This window comes from Schistocerca serialis, chromosome 10, assembly GCF_023864345.2.
Source record: "Schistocerca serialis cubense isolate TAMUIC-IGC-003099 chromosome 10, iqSchSeri2.2, whole genome shotgun sequence".
In the NCBI taxonomy this organism is placed as follows: Eukaryota; Metazoa; Arthropoda; class Insecta; order Orthoptera; family Acrididae; genus Schistocerca; species Schistocerca serialis.
In genome coordinates, this window is record NC_064647.1 from 168,992,371 (window position 1) to 169,013,053 (window position 20,683).

The 20,683-nt window shown below is 40.4% G+C and overlaps 1 protein-coding gene across 2 annotated transcripts in view; it reads left to right on the forward strand.

Moving 5' to 3' along the window:
* The window catches only part of LOC126424761 (zinc finger protein 37-like), a 264,776-nt gene that overhangs the window by 228,304 nt on the left and 15,789 nt on the right, over window positions 1-20,683 (forward strand). The window contains exon 8 of one of the 2 annotated variants that reach the window (XM_050087504.1): window positions 5,174-8,395. The exons of the other annotated variant lie outside the window; for it this stretch is intronic. Within the exon in view, the coding sequence (XP_049943461.1) occupies window positions 5,174-6,005 (832 nt within the window). The 3' untranslated portion in view covers window positions 6,006-8,395. Of the gene's footprint in view, window positions 1-5,173; window positions 8,396-20,683 lie in introns of those variants that run through there. 2 annotated transcript variants of the gene reach the window in all.

The following is a 20,683-nucleotide window of genomic DNA, read 5'->3' on the forward strand; positions in this document are numbered from 1 at the left end:
TTAAAAAACCTACTTGTTACCAACTGTTCGTCTAAAATTGTGAGCCATGTGTGTGTGACTATTACAGCGCCATCTATCACAAAGCGAAAAAGTGGTCCAACCAAAACATTCATATTTCTTTACGTACTACACGAATATGCAACAAAAAATGGGGGTTCCTATTTTTAAAAACGCAGTTGGTATCCGTTTGACCTATGGCAGCGCCATCTAGTGGGCCAACCATAGCGCCATCTGGTTTCTCCCTTCAAGCTAGACAAGTTTCGTTCTTTGTGGTTTTTTCGTTTGACGTTTATTTCGTGAGATATTTGGCCCGGTCACGATCAATGGACCACCCTGTATAGATGCAGCACAGTTGTCACAGTACTTCCAGCCTTTCACAATTATAAATCAAGCAGCAAACGGTGCCTTGATCACACCTAGTTGGCCACTCAGAATTTCACTCATTCGACATGAGCTGCTAGATGCCAAATAGGGAAGGAGTAGCGTAACTAAATCCATGGTAGATGATGATGATGATGATGATGGAGAGGGTTGTATGGGCGCACAACGGCAAGGTCTTCAGCGTCCACTCAGTAACAGATTGAGACGGGTGTCAAGAAAACACTCAGAAAAGTAAGATATAACAGAACGTAAAACACAGGTAACAAGCTAGGAAAAATATGTGCCTACCCACACCGAAGCGTGGGACAAAGCACGCCGTCAGCAGTAAAACATGGACAACACAGGTAGAAAGTAGTAGAGGGAGCTAAAACAATATAGCAGATGGAGTGGCTGGCTGACCACAAGGAAAAAAGGGAAGAGAGAGCCACTTTGCAATACGCTAACGGCCTGGAAACCAAGAACGTCTCTAAAGGCTCTGACCGCACGTGTACACATAGTTGTGTTGATGGTAGAATGGAAAGATGTTGATGAGACATGCTGTGCTGAATTCCTTGAGCATTGAGCTACCACATAGTCCTGAGGCTGTGGTGGTACTCCTGCTTCCAGGCTAGGCATATCATGTGTATAATAATAATAATGTAATTTTTAATATTTCCTCTTACTGTGACTGCCTATTTATGTATCTGTTGAGAGTGGAAAAGTTTCTAGAATTTCCATAGCACACACACACACACACACACACACACACACACACACACACGCACGCACCTTGGAATACAATTTAATGGTTCAGTATTTTATTCTGTACTTGATGACTGCCTTAGTTGGTCGATTTCATTCATCCTAGAGAGGTATTCAGTAACATTCTGCACTGAGCCCCAGAATGGCAGCAGATATAGCTCTCCAATTATCATACAACCTCTTACATCATGGTTACCAGTACACATCTTATCAAACCAGCTGACAATGTGTCATGTATTTGGAAACATTGATTTACATATCTGCGGATAAGTAATCTATAAAATCATAAACAAGGAAGACACTCTTTCCCTCTGACATAATAACTAAATCCAACAAATTTTAATTTATCAAGAAGCATTCTGAGACTAGTTACGACTTAACGTAACTGCACAAAACCAATACAAAAAAATTCGTATCAAGAAACTCCTAGTTAATCTCACTGTTTTCCAATACAGTATGTTGAGTGAATCATGATATTATACTCAGAATTTGTAGACTTTGTTTAATGTCTGCCTCTCAATTATTAACAGGTTTCCTGTCTTTTGTAAAATGTCTTCTTTTAAATGTTTATGAAATATTATAATAGTTTTATTCATATTCCATCATCATTCAGGCATACACCTAGAACAGCAATATTTGACTTTCTGATTTGACAGCCAATAAGTTTACAGCATTATTAAAATCACTTCACACATTTTGCTTTTAATTCATGTACCATGAAGATGGCTGTATTGTTAGCAGCGGATATATTGCTGTCATACTTGCATGCTGGAAAGATGCTGTGAAAATATAACAATTCCAGTTTTATTCATTTTATAGGGAAAAACTAAGAAGTCGATCCTATGCTTCATTTCCTGCAATTCAGTCAGCAGTGTCTTAGGCTCCTTTAGAACACTGTTAAGAGCTAAAATTTCATTAATGTTATTGAATAAAGTCATGTGTGAATGAAACGTAATAAATACGAGAAATTTGTTACAATTTTCGATTAATCATGTAATGAAACAGAATCCTTTAATAACATGTGTTGAAGAAAGAATTTTTAACGTATTGAAAGATTTTATTATAATAGGGAATATGGTGGCTTGACCAGCGTTTTTGAATCCCACGCTGAGCAAGTGAGCAGATACAAGAACAACATCGGTGGTTGACGAATGATTAATTATTGAGCAGATGGGCCGGTGTGGCCAAGCGGTTCTAGGTGCTTCAGTCTGGAACCACGCGACCGCTACGGTCGCAGGTTCGAATACTGTATCGGGCATGGATGTGTGTGATGTCTGTAGGTTAGTTAGGTTCAAGTAGTTCTAAGTTCTAGGGGACTGACGACCTCAGATGTTAAGTCCCATATTGCTCACAGCCATTTGAACCATTTGCACTTCCCTTCTGTCACCAGGCCATTTGCCTCAGTTCCCAGGTAAAGCTCTAGTGTCTAGTTTCCCATGTTCATTTTTTTGAAACCTGGTATGACTACAGTAGTCCAGAGAAATATCGTTGTGGAAAGTCAGGCACTTTTCGAAAACCTACTTCTGAACCACCTGTTCGAAGCATGATGCTGCACACTGTAGATATAACAATTAAAAAGGAACCTGTGGATCTAACAATTAAAAATGGAGCAGCGAACTTTTGTTAAAATAACAGGAGACATTCACTCATTGAAAGAAAGTTCTTGTGGAACATTTCATATGTCAGCCACTGTTGTGTATTGAAGACAAACACTTTCAGCCAACAAAGAAAGTGACACTTTCTCACTGATCATGGGCCCTACCTTGAACAGAGTGGGAAGTGGTTGATGTATGCCAGTGAATTTCATCACCAGGAGAAACTCCAGCTCACATCCTATTTGTATCAGAACTTATTGCAGTAGAAGACAATTATTGCATGTATGTAGTTAACGTTGTCTGTTACCAACGACTTGCTCACATATCAGTGGTTTTGTTGTGATGAGTGCTGATGGTTAAGTTTGCTATGTATGTACAATAATTTAGCTGCCATCATGTGTCAGCCTGTTCACATAAGCATCCTTGTGATGCATGTGCTGCCCTCCCCTCTCCCAAGCTGTCCCAACGCACAATACAGCAGCATGCACAACATTGCTGTTGAGCAGTGCATACAGAGAGGCATGGGCAGGAACATGCAACTATGCATCATGCTATTGAAGTAGCTGTGCACTGTACAGTGTGTACCTTATGCAACAAATTAAATATTTTTAACGTAGTATACGTTCACTGACGTAAAAGAAAGATGGCCATTTCCCTGTTTCACCCTCCTAGCTGTGTGTGTGTGTGTGTGTGTGTGTGTGTGTGTGTGTGTGTGTGTGTGTGTGTAAAGTAATGTTCTTGCTCAAGGTTCAACCAATCACCAGTCAAATTTCATTACAATACCTTTTTGTTCCGTGAGCAAATTTTGATGAAATAAAGGCTGCATATTGCCCTTAAACTATGCTCAATTGACCTGTGAAACTCCATGAATTCAGACAGACATTAAGGTTTAAGATAAGACTTCTAATTACTAAATCTCTTTTTTGCATTATCCGATTTTGATTAAATAAAGTCTATACGTTACTTCAAGCTACACTCAATTTTCCTATGAAGCCCCCTTAAAAATTCGTCTAGTAGTTTTGGAAGCTAGTGTGCTCAAGCAGACGCCGATATGACAGCTTTTCTTCTTAGAATAGGTATCTGGAAATAAAGCAAATTGGCAAGCACTGGACCAGTTAACACCGCAGATTTAAAATGAAAAGTTAAACAGACTGTTTTGTCAATTTAAATCAGATATTTTCGAGCAGAAAGTGAGCCAATGTGTATTATAAAATAAAATACTGCCAATCCTCGAGTGCATATCAAAAATAAAACGTTGCCTCTGATCAGTCTTCGATTGTCATTTAAACTTTACTTTCTATTTCATAATTGCAATTTTTCTAGATGATTTGTTTGAATTGCTGAGTAAGATGTATTTTATATTACTTTACATTTCATAAAATGTAATAACCATAGAAAGGAACCTGATATCCCGTGATGAGGTTGGTGACCAATGTTTTATGGATCGACATGGCTTTTGAAATTCGTAGAAAAAGTAAACATGTTTTATTAAAATTAATGGGATATTACTTCTAGTGCTATACTCAGAATTGTATGTCAAGAGTAAAACCCAACATACAATTTAAATACTTGGTTATGAAGTGTGAACAAATGCATCAACTAATCAAACATTTGGATGTACACAAACTACCTGTAATTACATTTTTTTGAAACAATGTAGTGTTGATCGGAAGGGTATTGTAATTTTTATTTTGATTACATTATCTGTGTTTCAATTAGAACAAAATCTAAATTGAATTCTTGTAAACACCCACTGCCATGTAAATAGTTTTGTCTCAGCAATTACAAGGTCTACACAGGCTTTGCTTAGTGCAAAATCTTTTCCATCGTTCATTACTCTGTAAAAGATTTTATTCGATACTCCACGAGGTGACATCATTTTATGGAATGTCCTCACGACCAATGACTTCTTGGTGACAGGATGGCTGTAAAAATAGTTTCACATGTTCTGTCATATCAATGAGCTACAAAGGAAGGAATGTCTGAAGCTAAATGATAGCCATGCATGCTTTAGTGTCTTGTGGAATATAGATGTGGACATAGAACTTCATAATGTGTGCATTAGAATTCTGTGGTCCATGTAAGGTAGCTCATTACATCTGCTGGATTAATGAGTGTGGGCATGTTTTCATCATGTTTCACTTTGCAGTAACTTCGTTATCAGTGGATTTGCCCTCATTCATCTTCTCTGAATAGACTCTGAGAAGTTTACGTTTTGATACCTAAAATAACGCCTCATATGAACCTAAATCTCTCTGTTGTCTTTTTAAAGAGGTCCAAAAAAGTTATATTAATTCTAGCCTATGCGCTAAATATATGTAACCCAGTTGGAAGATAACGTCATACACCATGCATTGAAGGGGGTGTTTAGAGACATTTTGCTACCTACCATATATTAGTGTAAGTTTAACGTTATGAGATTGTTTTATGACAGAATGTTTTCCATTTTTCTGCAGTACTAATCTCGCTGGCGTGCAGAATGGCAATGCTACTGATGACAATGGCAGTTCAGTTTCCAAAGTTTTCGTGGGTGCAGGAGCAGGCAACAGGATACAATGCACCACCAGGCAGGAAGCATCCTGTGGGAATGAAACTGATACAAGGCATCTGGCACACAGGCGTGGCATCTGCAAAAAGACGTTCGCACGGTTGCAGGACCTGAACAAGAATACCCACATGGACAAAAGTGATTTTTTATATTCGTGTAACTTATGTGACAAAACTTTTAAAAGGAAGGAAAATTTGAAGAAGCACTGCCGTCTGCATACTGGTGAACGGCCATACAGCTGTAGAGCTTGTAACAAGACATTCACAGTGAAAAGTACTTTGAAGGAGCATTTGCGGATGCACACAGGTGAGCGCCCATACAGCTGCGGCATTTGCAACAAGACGTTCAAATTAAATAGCCATTTACATCAACACAATGTGCTTCATACTGGGGAACGCCCCTACGCCTGTGGCGTTTGTAACAAGACGTTCAGATCAAGTAGCAACCTGAAGAAGCATTCACAGTTGCATACTGGCGAACGCCCTTACAGTTGCAGCGTTTGCAACAAGACATTTGTAACAAATGGCAACCTGAAGGCGCACTCACGGCTGCACACTGGTGAACGCCCCTACAGCTGTGGCGTTTGCAACAAGACTTTCAAATCAAGTAGCCATCTAAAGACGCATTCAAGGCAGCATACTGGCGAACGCCCCTACAGTTGTGGTGTTTGCAGCAAATCTTTCAAGCAAATTGGCCACCTGAAACAACATTCACAGCTTCATGTTGGCGAAAACATCTAAATCTAGTGCCGTTTGCATCAAGACAATCACACGAAGTAATAGTCTTAAAGAGCATTCGCAGCTGCACACTGTCAAATGTCTTTCACCTATAGTGTGTGTCATAAGCGATTCAGCAGCGAAAGCAACCAACAGCTCTTCTTACAGCTGCCCACTGGAGAAGGACAATGCAGTTGTGTCATTTGTCATACTGAGGAAGCAACTAATTCTTCATAAAAAGTGACATACATATAGTTGTGGCGTATGTGTGAAAAGATTTAAAACTAGTCACAGGCTGGAGAAGCACTCACTCTGTCACACAGGTGACAGTTGTGGCATGTGTGTCAAGTCAATGAATCGTCTCAAAGACTTGCAAATATACCTGTGGGCACACCATGGCAAATACTCCACTCACTTTGACTTGCATCATACAGTGTTTAAGAGCGGAAGTCGCTTCACAGTGCTTATGAAATCTCACATCTAGGATGATTCTTATGACTGTTTTGGCTGGAAAAGTTACATCTGGAGGAGAAGCTGGCTAAGGATGTAATTTTTGTGGCCACCCTTATGCTTGGATAATCATGTAGAATTAACAGCTTTTTAATTTATTCATGTCATATGGAGGATTGTCTAGTTTTTATAGTTGCTCCATAATAGTCAGTGTGACACGTATTTTGGAGGAAGTAATGTATTATAAGAAGTTTGGTCGCTGATTTTTGTCAGGAGTGTCTTTCATAACACTGTACATCCCTCCCTCTCTCTCTCTTCCCTACAGCCAATTCAACCTCATTCCTCTGCAGTCAAATATATTTAAAAACTTGATAGTTGTGACTAATCGGAATCCAATCTTTTGGTGAAATGGTATTGTATTTTTTCCTGTATTACCCAGCGCTTCGTTTGTGTAGAGAATCAACTGTCAACTTTCCTTTAGGTAGTTATGGACACTCATAAACACTTGACTGTCAGTGAGCCATTTTCCAATCATCTGATTGTGAACAATGTGTGATATGCATCTGGTCATAATGATATGCCACATCGTTGCAGATGATTCTCAGTTTTTTTACCGTGGAGTCATTGTTAAACACCAATATATGGGCTATTGGACAGTGTAGCTTTTTAAGTAATATTCCAGTCTGTTGGCACTTAGTTTCTTGAAGGAAAACAGCATTAGCACATCCACATTATTTGCAATATTATGTCTTAGTGAAAGCTACAGCAAGGTACATGAGAAATTCAGATGTTAGTGTCCATCATGCACAAATGTAGTATGAGTAATAACTTATCACAATACTGGTAACCTGTAATAATATGGCTAGTAAAAATTCAACTACACCATACATGTTTACAGAACTGAAAATCGAAGAACCCTGATAATTGGTTTCCATTCTGCGTTGTATGTATATGTTTTTGACATACATCAGTCATGCATGTTCTGAATATCAATCAGTCTATTCCTCCTTGATTCACAGATTCCATAATCATTTTTGTGTATTTACATTTTTTGCTTTCAAAAGCTAATGTCATAATAGGGTAAGTTGCAAATCTGTCAACCATAATTCTTCCATGATTAAAAGCAGATAGCTAATACTATGGGTGTCATGTTCGTAGATGAAAGACAGTGACTCCATTTGAGGTCACTAAAAGAGGGAGAAACTGGTCTTAGTGCGTCACAGTGTATCACCAGCGTCCAGTTATACACCGCAGAGAAATCATAGTGGTGTCATACAAAGTTCATACTCAAACTGATGGGTCAATGCAGAATATAATACGAAACATACTTCGAAACCTCTCCTTTTTGTTTAGTTCTGACCCCATATTAGCATTCCATAACAACGCTACCTCCACAGGATTACCCTATTGTGACAACGTAACCCCAAGAGGAAGCTAGTATTTGTGTGCTGTAGCCTTCTATGAAACTTCACGTTAAATGGTAATCGTCGAAAACAAGTTACACCCTGCCAGGACAGAGCTATTAACGAGTCATGACTACAGTGGTGCCTATTACAGTGACAAGCGAAAAACACTATTGGCTTTTTTAAAAACACTGGGATTTTAACAATAAGAAAAAAAGTTTTGTAATGAAAACTGTGCGTCCAAAAGCACTTCAGTGGAGAGAAATCGATTTATTCTTGGCGAATCCTAAACTATTAAATTTTTAATAATGTGTAGTATGCAACATATTATTTGGTAAATAGTTATGACTCAGTAACTTATTTTAATAGTTATGATAAATATTTTGCATCCCTATAGTAAACTTACATAGAAAATCTTTGTATCACTTATGAATATTACTGTTCGCCAGCATGTTCCAGTGGACGAGTGATGATATTTACAACAGATTTGTACTCTCTGGTGTAATTCAAGCTCCTATTTTTAGTAAATGTTTTGTCTTATGTAAAATGAACATTTTTAAAGAAAATAGACACATAAATAAATGATAAACAACATTTCTTGTGTTTTGTGGAAGAACCGCAAAGGTAAATCCTGTTATTCATTTTATGTAGTTTGTGTACAAGTGGCTTGTGTTCAGCCTGTTTTCACCATGTGGTCCACATGAATGCTTACGTAGGGCAGAATGTCTAAGATAAAATTACGATATTTTTATCGAACAATTAACACACGCCGGTAAAAGGAACATATTCAGTTCTGATGTTGGAAAAACAATGGAAAGGAATACAGAAATCACCTTACAAGAGTGTCCCAGGAGGAATTGTCAATTTTCAAGGATGTAACAGGAACGATCAAATGGTTCAAATGAGACTTAACATCTGAGGTCATCAGTCCCCTAGAACTTAGAACTACTTAAACCTAACTAACCTAAGGACATCACACACATCCATGCCCGAGGCAGGATTCGAACCTGCGACTGTAGCGGTCGCGCGGTTCCAGACTGAAGTGCCTAGAACCGCTCGGCCACTCCGGCCGGCCGGGAACGATCATTTGAAACAAAAAAGTCTAGTAAAAATGGGCTCTAAAATGCGTACCTTAAGAGCTGTAATGGATGAACAGATAAACAAGGTCTAAAATCGACAAATGTCATTCAGCAAGTCGTTGATTACAGAGGGGCGTTTTGTGGGTACAGCTTTGCATTACAGCAGGAAACAGCGTAGTTCCTTACAAACGCGGGATAGAGAATTTCTGTGTAAACTGATTTCTAATTAATTTTACTGTTTTCCTAGGTAATCCACTGTTGTGTGAGTGGTGATATACACAGAACTTTAAATGCTTAATTCTGTTTTTAAATGGATCTTTACTAAGTAAAAATCAGGCGAATTGCCCCCATTTAATCCTTATACCACTGAAAAGATGAGTGAAATAAGTATTAGTATCAGTGGTGTTGAAAAACCACTGAAATCGTTAAAATTGAACGAAGCTCTAGGGCTCGATGGAACTCATGTCAGATTCTATACTGAATTTTGCGGCTGAATTGACCCCTCTTCTAACTATAATCTATCGTACATCCCTCAAATGAAAAAACCATGCCCAGTTCTTGGAGAAAAGCATAGATTTCACCTGTCTATGAAAAGGGTAGTAGAAGTGGTCCACAAAACTGCCGTACTGTGTTTTCTGTAATGAAGGACCGTCTGAAAGATGCTGCATAAATATTTAGCCAGGTCTTGATCAGATTTCAAAGTGGTGCAAGTATTTGCAACTTGCTCGAAGTGTTTAGAAATGTAAAATTTTGCTCTTCACAAAAAGAAAAAAAAAAAAACATAGTATCCTATGACTGTCAAATCAGTAAGCCATTGCTGGAATCGGTTAACTGATACAAATACCTGGGTGTAACACTTTGTAGGGATATGAAATTGAATGATTGAAGAGGTTCAGTCAGGGGAAAGCAAGTGGGAGACTTTTGTTTATTGGTAGAATATTGGGGAAGTGCAATCAACCTACAAAGGAGGTTGCTTAGAAATCTCTTGCACGACCCATCCTAGAATATTGCTCAAGTGTGTGGGACGTGTACCGGAAAGGGCTAAATGGGGATGTTAAGCGTACACAGAGAAGGGCAGCATGAATGGTCATATGTTTGTTTGATCTGTGAGAGAGTGTAACAGAGATACTGAAGAAACTGAACTGGAAGACTCTTGCAGATAGATGTAAACTGTCCCAAGAAAGTTTAGTAACGATGTTTCAAGAACCGGTTTTAAATGATGACTCTAGAAATATATTACAATCCCATATTTATTGCTCACAAAGGGACCGTGAGGATAAGATTAGAATAATCACTGTATTTACAGAGCCATTCAAACAAACATTCTTTCCACGCTCCGTACGTGAATGGAACGTGAAGAAAACCCTAATAATTGGTGCAATGGGACATATCCTCCGCCATGCACCTCAAAGTGGTTTCCAGAATATAGATGTAGACGTAGATATACACTTAAGCAGCAAAGAAACTGTTATGGACGTGCATATTCAAATACAGAGATGTGTAAACAGGCAGAATACGGCGCTGCCGTCGACAACGCCTATATAAGACGACAAGTGTCTGGCGCAGTTGTTAGATCGGTTACTGCTGCAGCAGTGACAGGTTATCAAGATTTAAGTGAGTTTGAACGTGGTGTTATAGTCGGCGCACGCAAGCTGGCCAATCTGCGATCTTTCTAAAACGATTTTGAAGAAAACTGCTGGCCGCGGTGGCCATGCGGTTCTAGGCGCTGTAGTCCGGAACCGCGCGACCACTACGGTCGCAGGTTCGAAACCGACCTCGGACATGGATGTGTGTGATGTCCTTAGGTTTAAGTAGTTCTAAGTTCTAGGGGACTGATGACCTCCGATGTTAAGTCCCATAGTGCTCAGAACCATCTTTTTTTTTTTAAGAAAACTCTCATTCTGAGACATCATATCATTTAAGTCGCCTGCTTCATGACGAACCACCTATCATTTCGTTAATGCTCACAGTTATTGTGATATTTCGGTAGTACGTAAATTACTGCAAGAAATTCTTAGTTTGCAGTAGAAAATAGGTGTCGCTATGAATCTCTGTTTGATGCGTGTTAGGTTACATGTTGCTGCGTATTAAATGTAGATAATATATTTAATTACTATTTATATTTGACAGGATATCGCTGTCTGTTTCGAATCTCGGGAAAATGGAATGTACATAAAGCACTCCGACACGAGCTCGTGCGTCAGTGAAAAAACTAGAATTAAATATTCATATATTCCTCGTGTCCCATAAATGTTTTGATATATCGAAACAAGATTTTGGCAAATTATAACGAGTACGAGACTGTTTCATCATACGATTAATATGCGGAATTTCCATATCCACAGCGATATTCATCTGACTACAGATTTTTTCAAATAAACAAAATAATTATTGAGGTCCATGGTGAAACGAGAACTGCTGTGGGTTTTGTACGAGGGCAGTCCCAAAAGTAAGGTCTCCTATTTTTTTATAAGTACATAGACCTGTTTATTTCTACAATGGTTTGCATCAGTTTACAGCTAGAACATTTAGCCATTTTTCTACATAATCACCATTTCTGTCGATGCATTTTCGTAGACACTGTGGCAGTTTTTGTATGCCCATGTCATAACGGCTCGCGGCCATGCTGTTCGGAAAGTTATGAACCTCTTCTTTCACCTCGTCGTCGGAGCTGAATCGCTTTCTGGCCAAATGTTCTTTTAACCTAGGGAACTGGACGCCAAGCAGGACTATAGGGTGGGTGCGTGATTATGTTGCACTGAAACTGTTGCAGGAGAGCAACGGTTTGCCGAGCGATGTGTGGGCGAGCGTTGTCATGGAGAATGTGTAAGCCCTTGTCCAACATTCCTCTTCTCCGGTTCTGAATTTCCCGTTTCAGTTTTTTCAGAGTCTCACAGTACCTGGCAGCGTTAATTGTGGTTCCAACGATTCAGCTCCGACGACGAGGTGAAAGATGAGGTTCATAACTTTCCGAACAGCATGGCGGCGAGCTGGTATGACATGGGCATACAGAAACTGCCACAGTGTCTACGAAAATGCATCGACAGAAATGGTGATTATGTAGAAAAATGGCTAAATGTTCAAGCTGTAAACTGATGCAAACCATTGTAGAAATAAACAGGTCTATGTACTTATAAAAAATTAGGAGACCTTACTTTTGGGATTACTCTCGTAACAATATGTTCAAATGTTGTGAATTCCTAAGGGACCAAACTGCTGAGATCATCGGTCCCTAGACTTACACACTATTTAAACTAACTTATGCTAAGGACAAAACACACACACACACACACACACACACATGCCCGAGGGAGGACTCGAACCTCCGGCGGGACAGGGCCGCTCGGCTGTAACAATACAAGTGAAGAAGTTGCACGTTAACTTTTATACTGAGAATTTGCTGTTCATAAGCTACTGACCTGATTTGCTCTCGGTTGTTAGTTTAATAATACACTATTTCAGGATTCTGTGGCAATTTCAACTGCATTACAGTGTTAGTGAGATGAATATTTCTAAACTCTGCTGCGTTTTAACAAGAGAGTCAGATATAACGTGGCAACAGGAGAAGTCATGTATTCCTCAAAACTCGTCACAGTCCTTCATGAATCAATGTGCCCTCAACAACCTTCTTGGTATTATGGCTAACACCTCAAGCCAAGCCCTGTTGTGTAACATCTGCAGTGGCTTCTTTTATCAGCATTTCAATCTCAGTGACCATAGACTTCTTGCTGTTTCTTGCTACATTACTTTTCGCCTAGGCCCATATACCCTGTCGGATTTAAATGAGCATGATTCGGATGAAGCCTGATTAAACTACACTCCTGGAAATTGAAATAAGAACACCGTGAATTCATTGTCCCAGGAAGGGGAAACTTTATTGACACATTCCTGGGGTCAGATACATCACATGATCACACTGACAGAACCACAGGCACATAGACACATGCAACAGAGCATGCACAATGTCGGCACTAGTACAGGGTATATCCACCTTTCGCAGCAATGCAGGCTGCTATTCGCCCATGGAGACGATCGTAGAGATGCTGGATGTAGTCCTGTGGAACGGCTTGCCATGCCATTTCCACCTGGCGCCTCAGTTGGACCAGCGTTCGTGCTGGACGTGCAGGCCGCGTGAGACGACGCTTCATCCAGTCCCAAACGTGCTCAATGGGGGACAGATCCGGAGATCTTGCTGGCCAGGGTAGTTGACTTACACCTTCTAGAGCACGTTGGGTGGCACGGGATACATGCGGACGTGCATTGTCCTGTTGGAACAGCAAGTTTCCTTGCCGGTCTAGGAATGGTAGAACGATGGGTTCGATGACGGTTTGGATGTACCGTGCACTATTCAGTGTCCCCTCGACGATCACCAGTGGTGTACGGCCAGTGTAGGAGATCGCTCCCCACACCATGATGCCGGGTGTTGGCCCTGTGTGCCTCGGTCGTATGCAGTCCTGATTGTGGCGCTCACCTGCACGGCGCCAAACACGCATACGATCATCATTGGCGCCAAGGCAGAAGCGACTCTCATCGCTGAAGACGACACGTCTCCATTCGTCCCTCCATTCACGCCTGTCGCGACACAACTGGAGGCGGGCTGCACGATGTTGGGGCGTGAGCGGAAGACGGCCTAACGGTGTGCGGGACCGTAGCCCAACTTCATGGAGACGGTTGCGAATGGTCCTCGCCAATACCCCAGGAGCAACAGTGTCCCTAATTTGCTGGGAAGTGGCAGTGCGGTCCCCTACGGCACTGCGTAGGATCCTACGGTCTTGGCGTGCATCCGTGCGTCGCTGCGGTCCGATCCCAGGTCGACGGGCACGTGCACCTTCCGCCGACCACTGGCGACAACATCGATGTACTGTGGAGACCTCACGCCCCACGTGTTGAGCAATTCGGCGGTACGTCCACCCGGCCTCCCGCATGCCCACTATACGCCCTCGCTCAAAGTCCGTCAACTGCACATACGGTTCACGTCCACGCTGTCGCGGCATGCTACCAGTGTTAAAGACTGCGATGGAGCTCCGTATGCCACGGCAAACTGGCTGACACTGACGGCGGCAGTGCACAAATGCTGCGCAGCTAGCGCCATTCGACGGCCAACACCGCGGTTCCTGGTGTGTCCGCTGTGCCGTGCGTGTGATCATTGCTTGTACAGCCCTCTCGCAGTGTCCGGAGCAAGTATGGTGGGTCTGACACACCGGTGTCAATGTGTTCTTTTTTCCATTTCCAGGAGTGTATGTCCTTTACCGTTAGCCAGTTCGTCAACATGGTAGTGTGAAGTTTTGGCTTGTACAACACTGAAAGTTCCATTAACTTCGCCTTATACATGGTACGTTAAACTTTATCTCGTGGAATATTTGTTTGAACCCAGCGACAAACATCCGCTTTTTTTTCCATTGCGTTGTTGGAGCTTTACGCATCACAACAGTGTAGCATGGCGTTTTGTCCATTACTACTGTCGAATTCCGAGGAATGTTTTGCAGCAGAACGTTGTCTTCCCAGCTGTTGAACGTGTTCTTGGACGACACTTTTATTGCAAATCTCGTATTCAGATGTACCGCAGTGTTGTCATTAACGCAATGCCAATCAAAACACTTGTTCACAATACCTCACGAATACAGAACACCTGAACCCCAGAAAATACGACTTTAGAGCTGACAAACGTTGATGCATGTAACGCGTGACACCACGTGGTACTGTTTACTCATGATGTGACAACAAGGGCCGTTTACCAGCCGAACCGGTGGTCAACGGCGTCACGTCCCCCTCCGGTCAGCCAATAGTCAAAAGTCGCAGCTATTTTAAATGCACTACAGTGGAAAATTTGGTAAAAAGGTTTTCAAAGTATGCCATTAATGAAATAACCAACAGTCGCCAGTTCCTCACCGGAATAAGAATAATTAAACTGAAACTGGACTTTTTACTCGTAAGCAATCTTATGTAAGAATAGTTTTTCGTGTCATGACGTAGGTACAGTACCTAACGCACACTTTCAAGTATTTCACACGACACACATCACAGTAATCAGATAATAATCAAATAGCAAACACACATACAACATCTTATATTAATTTTCAAAGATCTATTACAGTAAGATTGTTTACTGGATGTGGACAGAAACTTTCTTGTTGCGGTACTCACCGTAATGCTAACTGTCGTAATTGAAATAAGCAAAAAGATTGTTTAAATATACTCGTTGGTAAGGACTGTCATTTACCTAGCAGTTACTCTGGTATTCCTATGTAATAAAAGTTATAAATTGTGCCACAAGCTATAAATTAGAAACAGTACTTTGACAGTGAAATTCATTGTCCAAGTCACATAAAGTTTTACTACCCATTTTTTGATAATGAAAGTTACTTTATTTTTAACAAATAAATTAATACTGCTTTTTGCATCATTGTATTTCTGATATTATTCATACTACAGCCAAAGATTTCATTATTACGTAATTGTCCAAAAGTTGGAAAAATTATGTTTTGATAATCTAACAAATTAATATTCACTTCATTTTCAGTTCATTTTCTGATTATCTCGGTTCGTCAAAAGGGATAGGATGCATACTACTTGGATAACGACTTAGGAAAATTATTTACGTGACAATATGCACGAAAACAATGTTACTTAACCAATAAAATTCCAACTACGCTGATAAGCCAATTACACTTCTAATTATAAAAAGTCTAAATCTTATTTCACTTTACGATGCTGTTGGTTTGTCGAGCGACTTGATTTAGCGGTAAAATAAGGCATAGGTTGATCTTCTTGCCAGCCCATAGCCAATAACAAGTGCCCATAGTACTCTTGATGTTATGTGAATTTCTGTTGCTGCATTTGTACTATACCCAATATATGTCATAGACATACCTTGCCCATATTAAAGATCCGCCAAAACAACCATTACAGTTTTCACTGCTCCGCACTTCGGAAACAGACTTCATCTCCGCACTTTTGCATAGCCACACCGGCGAATACACACAACAACGACAACAGTCTCCTCGCGACCCCGAACTACTGCTTCTTTGGGCGCGCTCGCACGCCCAGCGATAATGTATTTACAATTTATTATATTCTTTGACAATAACTTTCACCTGACTAGTCCAGCGTGTCTACTTACAAAATGTTAACATTCCATTCGCATTCTCTTTTTTAAACACTAAATAGCATTTGTAACTTGACAACACATTTACAAGAATAATATTCATCACAACTAATAAAACAAACTTCCTAATACACATAGAAAATGTATGATCATCCACAGAGTTGTGGTGTTATAGTGTACCCTTGATGACTGCATGACACAAAGCTTTATACCTCGCCTGTGCCTGTGAACTCCAAAATTTGACTGTTGACTACTGGAAACATGTTGCCTGGTCGGACGAGTCTCGTTCCAAATTGTATCAAGCAGATGGACTTGTACAGGTATGGAGACAACCTCACGAATCCATGGATCCTGCATGCCAGCAGGGGACTATTCAATCTGCTGGAGGCTCTGTAATGGCGTGGGACGTGTGCAGTTGAAGTGATATGGGACCCCTCATAGGTCTAGGTACGACTCTGACAGGTGACACATACTTAAGTATCCTGTCTGACCACTTGCATCCATTCATGTCCATTGTGCATTAGGCAATTCCAGTAGGACAATGCGACACCCAACACGTGCAGAATTGCTACAGAGTGGCTCTAGGAACACCACTCTTCTGAGTTTAAACACTTCCACTGGCCACCACTCCCCAGATACGAGCATTATTGAGCATATCTGGGATGCCTTGCAACATGCTGTTCAGATGAGATCTCCACACCCTCATATTCGTACGGTTTTATGGACAGCCCTGCAGGATTCATTGTGTCAATTCCCTCCAGCACTACTTCAGACATTAGTCGAGTCCATGTCACGTCGTGTTGTGGCATTTCTACATGCTCACGGTGGCCCTGCACGATATTAGCTTGAAGGTATATTTGTTGTCATGTGATCAGTAGTTGTTCACCGTACCCTGTCACTGTTGTGGGTTTATTTATTAGTATTTGTAGACTGACGTGCGCAGCAAGTCCTGTAGTCTTATGGTGTATCTATATTCCTCATAGTGTCTGTATTTCAGATTCTGTATGGTATATGTTTCATTGTGTCTAAATGTCTCATTGTGTCTATGTTCAGTAACTTAATAGTTATTAAATAAACATACAATGGTTGCCCAAAAAAGTAAAGCAATGCATGTTTTTTCAGCCGAAAACAGTGCTACGAATCCGAAACGTTACGTATGTATTATTTGAAGTCTCCTGAGTGAGCGCGCCAAGTTTCCGTCATTTCTGACAGATAACGTAGCTGCAGGACACTTTCAAAATGGCGTCGGTAGGTGATTCACGTTACAAGCAACGTGCCGTCATTGAATTTCTCACTGCAAAGAAAGAAACCGTGGGGAATATTCACAAACGCTTGTGCAAACTCTACGGAGCATCTGCTGTCGACAAAAGTACAGTCAGTCGCTCGGCACGGAGGGTGAGGTCATCAAAGGCGGTTTGGCGGAGCTCCACTATTTACAGCGGTGAGGGAGACCATCCACGGCCGTCACATCTGACACACCTGACCTAGCCTCCTCGGACTTGTATGGGCCATTAAAGGATGCCGTTCGTGGAAGACATTTTGAGGACGATAAGCAAGTGATTCACGCAATGAAGTACAGGTTCCGTCACTGGGACAAGGATTGGTACTGACAGGGCACACACGGAATTGTTTTGCGCTGGAGGAATGCCATAGAATGGGATGGAGATATCGTGGAAAATAGGGTGTGTAGATAAAACAACATTCTTTCGTGTGTGTAGTTCGCATTATGTTCAATAAAGAATTTTTGGAGAAAAAAATGGGGTGCATTACTTTCTGGGTAACCTTCATATTTGTTCACACTAGTAATGAACAGTCTGTAGTTTAGTATTGATCAATTGTGCATGAACAAACATATCAAGCATAAATTAATGAAACTTTTAATTAAGACAAACACAACACAAAAAAATCTGATTCGATTTAGTTAGTTACTGTGAGGACTCATCAACAAACATGGAGACTGATTTTTTTTTTTTTTTTTAAATGTCTATTACTCCATTTCAGTGGGAACATGACTTTTTTGAAGTTCTCTCCTACTTGAATGCACTTTATATAGCTCCTCTGCCAGTCCTCAAACACATGATGGAAGCCATTTTTGTCAGGTCCTTGAGAATCATCTTACTTTTCTTGAGCACTGCTTTAGAGTTATCAAATCAAATACCCTGAAGCTTTGCCTTTAGTAATGGGATTTAAAAAGAAATACAGGGTACAAAATCGGACCTATAAGGCAGATGTAGTACAAAGGTAATGTTGAATTGAGCCAGAAACTGCATGACTTTATTTGTGACATGGGGTTGCATGTTGTTATGAAATCGTCACCCTGTCCAAGAAAGGATGGTCGTTTTCTTGCAACGTGCTTCCTCCGTTTAGCCAATATTGGCGTGCTGTAACAGTAGTGTGAGGGCAACTGCATGATGGTAAATCAATCCATGACAGTCAAAAAATGTGATCACCATCACTTTCCATGCAGATGGAAGAACTTTTGCCTTTTTAGTATTGCAGAACCGGTGCGACTTCCAGCAGCATTTCCTTCAGTATCGTAATACCCATATCATTACCACTGATAATCGATTCCAGAAATGTATCCCCTCCATGAGCAAAGACGGCGCAGCACCTCACGGCTTGTTTCCATTGGGACAGCCTTTTGTTTGGGAGTCAAGAGATGTGGCTCCCAACAGGCACAAACATGAGTCACATGGAGATGATCATGCATAATCGTGAAGACACACCAATATGCAATTCTCAGCGCTTCACTGAGTTTAGGAAATGTTGCCCGCCGATCCTCACAGTCAGTCACAGCAGAAGCACAAAAATCACGCAGACCTTGCTTCAGACAAACAAGTTGGCCTTGTTTGAAGTCCTTGAACCACCTAAACATTGTCGCATTAGGTAGTGCCTGTTCACCATACACTGTAGCTTTTCGTAAGAAACGTGGATGTACGGTTTAAACCAGAGGTTCCCAAACTTTTGTTTGTCACGCCCTCCTTCTGCCGAAAAGAAACTATTGAAAAATTTGTGATGGTGACGTCATGTAACATGGTGGGCTGTTAATGTATCGAGTCGCAGTTAGTACGTCATCAGTCTAGTCTAGTGATTATAAGCCACTCCTAAAGTAAAGAAAGTCCTTGGTAAACAAGGAAAAATATTTGCGACCTTTGCAGATTAGTGAATGCGGGCCATTATCTTAAGCTGAGTGTAGCTTCTTACTTTCACTCATTATCAGAAATAGTCACTCAGTCACGGTGTTAACGAACATCACTGATTTGTACGCCTATAGCGCTCCCCATTGTCATTGCGCATAGGTTGGCATTTATGTCAACGACGACAGTTACCGAACGGCGACAATCGCCCAGTTCTCAGAACCAGACAAAAAATAAAAAATAAGTTTTACGAAATAATTCTACAGACTACACAGAACTTTAAAAAATATGAATAAAACAACTTCCTTATCTTGATTATATTCCCTTGCTGCACACCATTTCTTCACCAGTATACGATTTTAGGACTACTCTTCGCTTGCCGTATCTAGGATAAACTTTCGCTGTGTCTTCATCCAGAAGAAATACTATTATTAGTTGAAATAACGTACCACACGTAACATCAGAATCCATAAGGATCACATGCAGTATTTATATTTAAATCAGATTCACTATGTTTATTTTATATTGTTTCTTCGAAATAGTTTTTTATAATTTTACAGTATTACCTACATGTAAGGATAGATAGGAGAAAAATAACAAATTCTCTTATAATGTGACGTATTTATTATAAAAATATTATTTCCACACACATATGGCAGGAAACAAACAAATAAATCAATGTGAAGGATGAGCTTGCAAATTTTTTACAAGATTTTGAATTCTTGACTGAATAGTAGAAACTGCGCAACGTAAATCATTGGCAATACTGAGTTTGCTTCTAAGTTTATTTTTTATCGCCACTACCGCTGAAAATGCTCTTTCGCACAAATAAGTGCTTGAAAATGGTAAATACAGTTTCAGTGCTTGTTCTGCTGTGCTGGGATACACCGTGAGATATTTCACCCAAAATAAAGGCTTATCCATCTTCTCAAAGTCATACATCGCTGCAGAATCATTTTTAATTTCTAAGACTTTCTCTTGTAGTCTGTCTGGCAACACATCCACGTCAACGTGAAATGGATCCGTCGCTAACCTATAATAAATTTTATCATCACAACTCTTAGGGAAGTATCGTTCGAATTGATCAATGAGGTGCTGCAAATGTTTCGATATTTTACTCTTAGTATCAGTATCCTTAAAATCGTTGTGAAATCTGGCTTCTTCCAGGATTCCAAACAATCTGGGAAAGCAGGAATAACTGCAGGCTACAATTTTACGTTTCCATAGTTGCAACTTATCAGTAAACGCTTTGATGACATCCCAATGCAAAATTATGTTTGACTCTCCACCTTGTAATTTCAAATTCAATGTGTTTAAAGATTCGAAAATATCTGACAGACAAGCCAATGCAACATGAACACCGGGCTTTCTAAATTCCACATATAAATCAGTTTGTTTGTTATTTTCCAAAAACTGCATCACTTTGTCTCGAAGTTCAGATTATCTTCCTAGCATATTTCCTTTTGAGAGCCAGCGTACTTCTGTATGAAATAAAAGTGTTTTATACTCTGCTCCCAAGTCTTCACAA